The sequence below is a fragment of the Asparagus officinalis genome, chromosome 6 (assembly GCF_001876935.1).
Source record: "Asparagus officinalis chromosome 6, Aspof.V1, whole genome shotgun sequence".
NCBI classification, from domain to species: domain Eukaryota; kingdom Viridiplantae; phylum Streptophyta; class Magnoliopsida; order Asparagales; family Asparagaceae; genus Asparagus; species Asparagus officinalis.
This window is the reverse complement of record NC_033799.1, coordinates 18,291,500-18,303,101: the sequence shown is the minus strand read 5'-3', so window position 1 is coordinate 18,303,101 and position 11,602 is coordinate 18,291,500. Positions and strand designations below refer to the sequence as shown.

Sequence of the window (11,602 nt, the reverse complement as noted above, 5' to 3'; positions counted from 1 at the left end):
ACTTCAACATTTTTTTTTAATAAATAGTAGTATTATTCTATTTTCTCTGATGATTTTTGATGATTTTTGCAGCGGTTTCCTTGGGATCCAAGCTTCGGTATCCTCTTCGATCCAGCGCGAGATCCAAGGCGGCGGCGATCGATGATTCATCTGAATCTTCTTCAGTTTCTAGAAGGTCTGATCCATTCTCGACCTGTCAATTTATCTTTTATTTTTCTTCAACTTTATCTTAAATAATTTAGGAGTAGTTTGCTTATTTTGTTCTAATATCTAATTTTGTTATTTATTTGGAAATAAAATATAAAACAGCGAAAAGAAGGAAGTATTAATACTTTTGACGATTCCACTAAAATTTACCATTTATTTGTATTTTATTTTATTTTTAAATTTTAGATTTTTCTTTTCAGGAATTCGTGAGAATGTCGCAAGTTGCTAACATGTGATGTTAATACAAACTTTAGAAAGCCTTTAACAACTCGAAATATCAATTAGACTAGTAATTACCAATTGCAGGACTCGTAATATAATCTCGTGTATCTGAATGATTGTATGCATCCAAAGTAATTACCAGCTATTTTCACCTTGAGGTGTCGATCTTTGTGCACCGTGTAGAAGTTAAGAATGGTGATGTGATGTTTAGTTTTGGGGCCTTATCTCCATCATATTGGATGAAGTACCTTGGCCAATATGTAGGCACATGTCTTTTAATAGGGAAGGTAGAGTAGTGTAATTTGCTCATTCGACAATGAAAACTACCAGAGATGGATTAACAAAAACCTTCCTTTAGGAAGGTTGGTGGATATGCTCGAGAATGTTGCGCATAAAGAAAATACAATAGCGAGCTTTGCTTCGTGGGAGATTTGGAACCTTACTACGATGCAAGTAGTCCTATATTGAATGGCATGCTAAGTTAATGATGAGTTACCACCCGTTTTTTACATTTCAATATTATTCTTTTTGTTATAAGTATGCAATGGAGATAAAATCTCGCTGATATGTGAATTAATAGATGCTTAAGTTGAGTAGTTACTGGCACGTGCATAATGATTGTAACTCAAAAAGATTCATGATGATATCCTATCTTAGAGAGTAGTACTTTATAAATAGCTAAATACCTTCAACATAGAACTAGCAAGCGTACAATGATAAATGTCAAGTAGAATAGATTATGTAAACATATCCCCAAGCATACAGTCATTTTTAATGCTCTGACCTCCACTTCATAATTTTGAATCGATTTCATATGCAAAACTATGATTATTGGGTAACCACAAAATTGTTAAGATCACTTAGATCTAACTCGATATAATAATAAAGACGCCTGTTGCATAAGATGGATCAGAGTGGGTTAGCTGCATATAAACCATTAGTATATGAAGTTTTGGTTTTACATTCAAGTTATAATTAACACACCTGTACTCCATTCAAGGATATTCTCACTGCAGATATTTGAATGTACCAAAAAATTGGCATAAAATAATCGATAATCATTTGAACACCCGTGCAGCTTTGAACTTCAGGTGTTCTTTGATATTGAATCTATGTCTCGTGTTGTTAAATATATCCTAGTTATAATTAGGAGATGACCCAAGCATCTGAATTCCCGCAGGTTCAAGCCAGGTTCACCTCTACTTAATTCTAAGAATTTCAAAGTCTCTAATTGGGCTCCAGCTTCTTACGTTCTCTTTAGCTCTGCCTCTAACCTCGTTTTGATCACAAGTTACTTCAAACCTTCCACAAACTGAATATAGTGTTTTTGTTTTAATCTGATTGTTATTTTTATATGATAAATTAGGGTAAGGCCTCCATCAAATGTTAGCCAAAGTATGGATGTTCTTGATCTTTCTGCAAAGGATAAATCTACAAAACCTCCACGAAGGCTGTCGATACCTACAAAGTCTGCTTTTAGCCCTCGCCAGGCATCTGTCGGAAGCATTACTCCACTCTCTGATGTTTCAAAGTCATCTAATAGGCGAAAGTTCAATCTGCTATCCTCTGTCTCTTATTGGCTGGCACAGATCAAACTCTCAGAATCAGCTTCTAAGCACTCGGTTTCCCTTGGGTTCTTTAAGCTTGCGCTGGATTCAGGATGTGAAGTATGTATACAATTGACACCTTTATTCTCCTGTTACTTTTTTTTTGCTGTTAATTTCACGACAACAAAAAGATTAAGCTATGCTATTGATTGTTTAACAAATATATATCTTCGTCACTCAAAATCTGTCTGCTGGTTTAATTTGACTAGTTTATAGAATACGTTGGACATTTGTTTGTAAGTCTTTGCAGTTACATGCTTGTATACTATTTTGGAGAACAAATTGAGTATACAAATTAGTCTGTTGAGCTCTATGGAAACCATCTAATTTCTATTAATCATCGATGTAAATAGTGAAGAACTTTGTACATATTGTTCTGGAATTAGGAGATCACAAAGTATTGATGCATAAATTACCCCAAAGAACTTTAAGTAGGCAATTCAGCTATTCTTTTAGTGGGTTTATGTAAAAGTCCATTAAATTTTATGCGGAGAAAACTCAAAACAGCCAGAACTTTTGCAACCATGAAATTTGCTGCCTAATTAAATTTAAGCCTTTTGAGTTAAAACAAAAGAGCTTAAAAATTACTCCCTGGAATCATTATTCATAAATCATAATCGAAGTGAACAAGAAGTATTGAATCTCTTAGTTGTCTAGTTTTATTAATAGACAAAGATGTTGTTTCTCGTCAGGAGAGTGGTACTGTGTCTAAAGATAGATAGATGATGAATTACTAGTTTGTCTTAAAACATTTAAATAGCTATGTAGAAATATCACTTGCCTTTTGTTTTGGTGGACAAGGGAAGGTTAGAAAATGTCCGTTCTTGAACTGGTGTGGAGATTAGAAGGACAAATGATCTTATCCATTAAGGGAGGCATATAATCATGTATAATTTGAGTTGAGTTTCTTGTGCATTACTATTGGATGATAGCCAGCCTTGCATTTCCAGGCTTGCCATTTTTCTTTCTTATTCACTATACAATGCAATTTATATCTGCAGCCTCTGCAGAGGATGAGGGAGGAGCTGAAATCATATGTGCGCAAACACAGCCTCTTAACAGTACTAGGAGAAACTGCGAAAGATGTACTTCAAAGCTACAACATATTAGAAGAAGAGTTCGAGCAGTTAAAGCTCTCTAGTAACAGTCCCCAGTCACAGGAAGGAAATCTTGCTCCAAACAAAAATGCTGACAGCTCTTCTGCTTCTACAGGAGATAGGAATTTGAAACCAAAGTCACTTATCTCGAAAGCTCTTACTGTTTCTGAATCAAACAAGAAGGATACTGTAGAAAAGAGAGTTTCTGCGGCTAAGAACAGGGCTTCAAACATCAAGAATACAGATCCTGGTCCTGTAAAAGATGCTAATATTAGTAACATAGAGAAGAAACCTCAGAAACCGAGGAGGGTTGAGTCTAACCGTGGCAATGCAAAGATCAAGAGTTCAACAAAGGAACCTGTCGGCAAGAAAGGTAACAACAAGACTTTCTTTTGATTTCCAAATATATGTTTATAGACTGAAGTACATAAAACTAATGTTTATGTTTAAGGCGAAAACTATCTATATAGGTGCCACCTTTGATCTATTTTACATACATTGTCCAACTCAGAAGTCTGCAGTAACTGATCAATAATAATAATAAAAATAACAATCTTCCTTTTTATTGAATAATTCTAATGTGAATCTTGACCCTTAACATATGTAAGTTAGAAATGGCTGGCATGGAATAATGCTTAGTGGATGGTTGATGTTTATTTAACTTCCTTTTTATTGAATAAATCAGTTGACCCTATGCCTACTGAGGCAGCATCAAGTGAAGACAAGGACATACAAGAAGATAAAGAGAACATGGTATGTTCATTCCCTTGATTAATTCTTGCTCTTTTTCTTCTTATTATCCTTCTTTTTGGCTCATCACATAGGTTTTTCCCCCCGACATTGTTAGCTCCTCCTGCTTGTCATTTTTTTTACCCTTTGATCTTTATAAGAAGAAATGCAACATCATTATCTAATTATTTACCTTCTTGCTCATATTAGCTAGGTTAAATATCAGAAAATCCCCCTTTTAACTTTGGACAATTATAGGACAACCACCCTTAACTTTCAAAATATCAGAAAATCCCCCTTTTAACTTTGGACAATTATAGGACAACCACCCTTAACTTTCAAAATATCAGAAAACCTCGGATCATCATAAAACCTCCCTTTAACTTTGGGATTTTATTTAAACTTTGAGATTTTGTTAAAGAAAGCCCCTTTAACGTAGTTTTCTCTTGATATCGTTCACATTTTTACAGGATTGTCAGTCTATGGATGTTGCTCAAGTAACTGGGGAAGAAATTCAGGCGATTTAAGCCTCATCATATGAAACTTTCTATTTGTGCAAATTAAAGTTTGTTTGTGTTGATATTTGTTTATAGTCCTCAAAAAAAAAAAGTGAGCAGAATATTAGAGTGTGCGAAGACTGTTTGTGTTTGATTATTGGGTTTGTTTTAGAGTGAATACTTTATATTTTATGAACTCTGAAGTATCCTGCTATCCTTTTAAAGTGTAGTTATCAAATGATTTCCTCTAAATATTGTATTTAAAGTACGGCCTAAATACTCTGTGACCTTCAACCACTTTCCTGAGGTGAAGTGGCGCCATTTCAAGGCCCATGGGCTAAAATTTCAACCCTAAAATTGTTAACGTCATTTTCCGCTATTTATTGATAAATAAATAAATGGATCTGACTTGCGTCTTTTCTAACATCAGACTCACACTCATTATTAGCAATAAATTAAATTGCCATAAATGCCTATGAACTGTGAGCGGACCGTTAACCGTCCAACAATGTTTTGCTAAAGATTAGTATGGAAACCATACATGCATGCTTGGTGTCAGTCCTTTCCTTACGTTAATTTTTGGGTAAATATTAGAAAACCCCGTTAATTTTGAATGATTATAAAAAACATCCCCTCACTTCCAAAATATCAAGAAACCTCTCTTAAGTATGAAGGTTATCGCAGACAGCCCCCCCCCCCCCCCCCCCCCCCAAAAAAAAAAAAAAAAAAACAAAAAAAACCTACTTTCAGATTTATTAAAATACTTCTTTTAATTTTAAGATTTTAGTGGAAAATTCGCCTAAAATTAGGAGCGTTTTATGATAAATACTCAGAGTTAAGGGGCGTTTTCTATGATATTTAGCCTTACTTTTTAGCTCTGCTCAACATGGATCTCTTTTTATTTTTTATTTTCTCTCAACTGTAGAAGGGGGAGAAAAGAAAAGAAACTGGAAGTAGTAGATATTGTGTATCATATGTCTAATTGGTTGGTTTCCTAAAAACCAAGAAAAGGAAATTGGTATATGGAAACTATTAAAATATTATTTTCATTCATTTCCATCTCTAAAAACCACTCACAACATCCAATAAAATATTTTTTCATTCAACAACTCATCTCATCTCATTTCTTACTTTTAAAAATAAATCAATCACAAGAAATTGGTCACATCATCCAACTCATTTCATTTTATCTAATCTCATCTTTAAAAATCACTCACATCATCCAATAATATTGTGACAACTCATCTCATCTCATGAACATTTCATTTCCTCAAAAAAAAAACAAAGAAATTGATTTCCTTACGCATGCGTCATATTATCCAATAATATAATGACAACTCATCTCATCTCATCTATTTTCTTAGTTTTAAGAATTAAACAAACACAAGAAAAGAACCTAAACAAGGAAATAAGTTTCTTACAATTCATTTCCTTATTTTTTTAGCCAACCAAACAGTCTCAAAATATTTTTTATAATTTCTTTGTTTTTAAAATCACTCACATCATCAAATAATATAGTGACAACTCATCTTATCTCATCTCTTTTTTACTTTTAAAAAGTAAATCAAACACAAATAATCAACCTATTATAGGAGATATGTTTCCTTATCTTTGATTTTCATGTTTTTTTTACCAACCGAACGGACCCAAGATTCATGAGTGGAATTTTAGTGTAACCCTTACTTCATTGAGGTGCCCCCCCCCCCCCCCCCCCCCCGACAGAATAGAATAACCAACTCGATTCCTTCGACGAAGCTATCATACATTCAATTGATTTTTAATGAGCTAACATCAGAGCAGAAAGGATTCTATAAATTTATTAAAGCATCTTTCATGGGCCTCTCATGCCATTGCCTCATGAAAGCGACCAAAAAAACCCAGCCGACACTCCCTCTGTATTTTCAGAAAAATGTTCCCTTGGCTGTAACTGTTGGGCCTCTCATTTGGAACAATTATTCAAACCATAACTTAGTCTAAGTCAAATTAAATTTTAAGGATTATGTAGGGCTACCCCTTGTAATTCCAGTCTGTAATCTACAGATTATTCACGTAGATACGTAAACCCGAGGATCACCTGCGTAATTGTACCATACCACATGTACAAAGATGTAAATAATCATATCTAAAAAATTAATGTTGAACTATTTAACATGAGATTTTAGCTAGGAGCCTAGGAGACATCATGAAAGAGAGAGAACAATAAAGAAGAACAAAAATAAAAATATTATGAAAATAACTATCAAAAAAATGAAAATAAAAAAGATAATCGTGGATGATTCTATTTTTAGTAGGATTTGAGCCTTTAGCAGAAGTTTTTTTTTTAACAAAAAAAAAAAGGAAACAAAAATGTTTTTATATACTCTCAAATATATAAAACCAATTCCGGATTTCATTAAAAAATCAAGCGTTTGATGAATTATAAAAATTTACCATCTAATTATTCGACAGATTATTTGTTTCGCTGTTATTAGGATTTCTTTATCTCATAAAGTTATAGTTTCATTGTCTATAGGATGTTAATAAAAATAGCTTGTTGATTACTGCAGTAGAAATTCCATATCAACCTTAGAAAAAAATTAAGGAACAAAAAATCGATCTACTTTCTTGCTCGATGGTATTATCTTCTTTTTGTTTCTTTTTAATATATTTTCCAAATTTTAACTCTAGTATGAAATATCATTCGCATGGCACTATTTGGAGTCTAGAGCCTTGATTTTTTTAATTAACTATTTATTTATTGAATACATGCGGAACCTTTGCGAGGCACGAGTTAGAGATATATGCTCTACAAAGTCAATTTATTTATTTTGTTTCATGAACTAATAAATTATGATTTATTCTTATATGTGCATGATTATTTTATGGGTACAATAATATTGCCTAAGATTAAGATAAAAGAAACTTAGTGTTGTAGTCATTTTAGTGCTAAAAAATAATCTCCAATCAATAGCAGACAAGTGTCCTACATTATGTGTAATGGAGCTAGCTCTTCAAGATAACCAAAGACCTAGCTTGGACGACTCGACACGCCGACATCTCGCAAGGGTGACTCGAAAGGCGTTACATGTTGACCACTGGCCAAGTCAACTACTTGATCAACCTACTCAACCGACCATTTTGCCGACATCTTACGAAGGCGACTCAAAAAGATTGTCTTCTCGACCACCAGACGAGTAGAAAGGCGGCGAAATATCTTGACCCTCGAGCCCCTTCCCGCATGCTGACAGTTGATCATCTCACAATAAATGCCATTAAATGCATAATCGGGGCCATCATTCCTCCACCCCAATAATCTTTATGACACATCAGACCACGTCGACGCCGCACGCCTCCAGTCACTTTACATTAAACACGGAAATGACTTCCCATTCACTCGTCACCTGACACTTATAAAACAGATGCTGACCTGGTCGCTAGCTCGTGCTCGGCCGAAATTAGCATCCTACCATCTACTACCACTATAAATAGGGATACTATTTTTAACATAAAGGTAAGATCTTTATCTCCGCATTCATAGTACTTAATAAGGTCTATTGTTCAATTACTTCTCCACTCAAGTAACTTACTGACTTGATCATTGGAGGAACAACCGGAGAACCCAGCTCCGCCCTCTTACGTTTTTTTAGCTTTGCAGAGAAGAACAACACATTTTAGAACCGGACATTTAGAGGGTTAGAGGACCTCCATCAACCTAATATTTTCTCTTAGTGACTGTTTGATATTAGCCATCAACAGTTAGTTTTGATTGGTGAATCATAAAGATATAGGGCAAAGTTTTTCTAAAAAACCAATCTTAATAGTTCCTAGCTGAAAATATGAGCATTTCACTTAGAAGCTAACATAAGTTACATTGTCATATTAATGGAATAATATGTCTCAACCATTTGTAATAGTGGAGTACTAAGTGGGTCGTCCTCGGCGATAGGGTCAACTGATCCCGTCTTTTGTATTGGCATGAAAGAAGGGATTAGTCGAACCTATCGCCGAGGACGACCCACTTAGGGCATTCTACCACTCACTGGGCAATTCTCGAAGATGACTCAAGGGACATTCCCTGCTGTCGGCTAAGTTGAGGACTCGGCCCAGGTCTCAAGTCTATCCCCAGAGCATATGTTAACATTTCAGTCCATATCGGACAAAACTTATCCAGATTTTAGCCTAATGATCTCCGTGACTTGTCAGCTGCCCACGTGCCTCCATGACTTATCAATCATTTCCCGGGAAATGCGGCGACATCCACTCCCATGCCGAAGTGACTTACCCTCCAATCGCCAGCCGACACCTGTAAAGCGAGGGATGATTCAGTATACCCACGTGCCTTCTGCCACGCTATTAATTACTTCCCGAAAAATACGGAAACACCCTCTCCCATGACGAAGTGACTTCCCCTCCAGTCGTCAACCGACACATGTAGAGCAAATGATGACTTACCTTCTAGCTCACATTTTGTCACTGCCATTTTCATGGCTGAAGTGACCAATCTGTCATTGACGTCCTCTTTATATACAGATGATATTCACCATAGCCAAAGGAGGAGGGATGAGGGCAATCTAAAAAAAGGTTCTTGATCTAAAAAAACCCTAAAGCATACATGGCACAAAAATAAGAACAGACAGTTCTTGGTCTAGTCAGAGGAGCTCACGTAACCTCTAGGCAGAGACATTGTCACTTCAAGAACCACAGTGGTTCCTGATCTTCCCCTTCCCCACTCGAGTTTTACTAACTTGACAGTCGGAGGAACCACGGGGAACCGGTCCCCGCCCTCTCACGGATTATTCTTGTCTGTGCAGCATGAACATCAATCCCCCATTCAAGAACTAGGCATAAAGTCGAAGAAAAAAGCAGTCCCTCCATCACTCTCCCTTACCACGTCCCGGTAAGGACTCAATGGGGACCGATCCAGTTCCCGATCAGAACCAATCCCAGCTTGGATCCAATTGGCTGTGTGATATCAAGCATCAACAATAGTTGAGATTTATAATCTCATGAGATAAGGATAAGATCTCCTGAGATATTTCAGATGAGTTTAAATCTGACAACTATGAGAAAGAATCCCTACAAGATCCACCTAGCTATATGCTCCCTGTAAAAAGGAACTTATCTATCAAAAAAGACATAGTAAAGTCATAGACGTTCTTTTCTTTTCACGATTTTCTTTTCACAAAAAGAAATCTTTACAGAGCAAATTAGAAAAAGGAGAACCATCATATCCTGCATTCTCGGAAGCATCTAAAGAGATATTTCTAAAACTTATGAAAATTATATGACCTGTATATGACATGATCCTGCATATATGTAATTGTTGAGCATCTACAGAGGTATTTTTAAATTTTATGAAAATTACATGATCGGTATATGATATGAACCTGCATATATAATTGTTAATTGTTAATCTAAAAATTGTTCTACATCATTAAATTTGGAAAAAGAATATTAGATTTTTATTTTTTTTCCTTTCACGAGGATTCTCAGGCCAAAACCCGAGTTTGACCCCGACTCCAACTGGGTAAACCCCAAGTTTGTGGATCTCATCCTTCACTGCCACGCTTCAGGTTCGGCGGACGAGATTGAACTAGTGCCTTGAGTCTTCCTTGTTACTGCATGTAGAGATTTACGATTAAATGCTCACTAATTCACTGTTGTAGCAAGGACAAACTTAGCATTTAATTAGAGAGCACGTTTTATGAAATACACAAAACTGTAGGGGATTGGGATCCTCTACTACGTCATAATGCCTCTTAATATCTCCTAATGTTTCTCCACCTTTCGTTTTGTGCATAAGCACAAAATACGAGGATGTACTATGAAATAAAATGTGAAGATGCATTAGGAGATATTAGGATGTACTAGGATCCCAATCCTACCATAGGAAGGTAAACATTTAATGCTCCGGTGAGGGCCCATGTCAGTGATCTCCTTGCTGTCAGATATCCATCGCCTAGTATTTGGACGCAATGTTCTACAGGAATTTTGAGGATGTACGCGTAGACCCCACAGCTAATGCATACATAATCGTGTCACCTTAGAATTTTACTAAAGAAACAAAACTTTTTTTTTTTGTGACGAACTCGTATGTTAATTCAAGAATTATATTTTCTTTATTGCATTAGTTTCTTACTCTTCTCCTTCTTCTTCTTCTTCCTTCTTTTGAGTGATAGGGAAAACTTAATTAAGGGACTCCTATGCTCGAGGGAGAGCAATCACATCTTCCGAAGGACTCGGTCCTTTCAAGAGAATTCTAAAAAAATATTAATTTTTATTGCATTAGTTGTCTAATAGATACGTATGAGTGAAACAGTAATTTTAGAAAATATGGGGTGGTTCACATAGTTTTTAACTATTATTTACTCAGCATAATCATATAATTATGAAGATATTATTACATTTTTAAGATCAAGGCAAGCACAAAGGCATATTTTTTTGGGAAAAAGTGTTAATTTATAATTTTGATAGACATGTCAGAAAAAGTCATATGAAAAAAAACTCTAAAAACAGAGAAATTAAACTCGTAAGAAAAAAAAAGTACTGTGTTTAACAAATTAAATCAAGATATTAGCGTGCATTTATCAATGAGAATTTTGTTGGTCAAATATTTGAAGTTTTATCAATAAACTTTAAGGAATAAAGATATGCTTCATCTATGCACTTCAATAGCTTCGCTTCTAGCGAGATGTTAAACATTTGTGTCCTTCTTGTGTTCTCAAGAAAAATGTCGGAAATTATCTTAAAATAAAAAGACAAAAAAATAAAAAGTATTGGTTACACTTGTAGGTTTTTTGAGTAATTAAGGAGAGGCCCAAAAAAGTTGACTAAAGAAACAATGTTGAAAAGTTATAGTCTAAAGAAAATATGTACAGAATAGGCTAAGACCATCTCCAGCAGGTAGGCAAATTTTTACCTATTTTGTCATGCCACATCAGCTTATTCATCCAACACATCATTCAATAACACCCATTTCCCTTCCATTCCTGCAGCAGCTAGTTTTTCAGAAAGTTTTTTACTTTATTAGGGACCCACATGTCTCCATCATATACCCCACCATATTTCTCCACCATATTTATTCATTTCTTTTTCCCTATTTGATATATGTTATTATTATTATTAAAATTATTATTCATATATTTATAATTATTAATTTTTTTAATAATGCAATAAAAAATATATAATATTTAATAATATATTTTTAATTTAATTTTTTATATCAAAAATTCAAAAAAATAAAAACAAAACACACGATATTATT

General features: G+C 34.8%; 2 protein-coding genes across 2 annotated transcripts in view; one reads left to right on the top strand and one right to left on the bottom strand.

Annotated features, from left to right (window-relative positions):
* Positions 28-4,573, top strand: LOC109845010. Its single transcript, XM_020414190.1, has 5 exons — positions 28-175; positions 1,796-2,096; positions 3,038-3,506; positions 3,819-3,886; positions 4,333-4,573. Exons 1-5 carry the CDS (start codon positions 60-62, stop codon positions 4,387-4,389), a joined length of 1,011 nt encoding a protein of 336 aa, XP_020269779.1. The 5' UTR covers positions 28-59; the 3' UTR covers positions 4,390-4,573.
* The window catches only part of LOC109845827, a 2,045-nt gene continuing 648 nt past the window's right edge, over positions 10,206-11,602 (bottom strand). The window contains exon 2 of the mRNA XM_020415093.1: positions 10,206-10,356. Coding sequence (XP_020270682.1) covers positions 10,206-10,356 — 151 coding nt within the window. The remainder of the gene's footprint in view (positions 10,357-11,602) is intronic.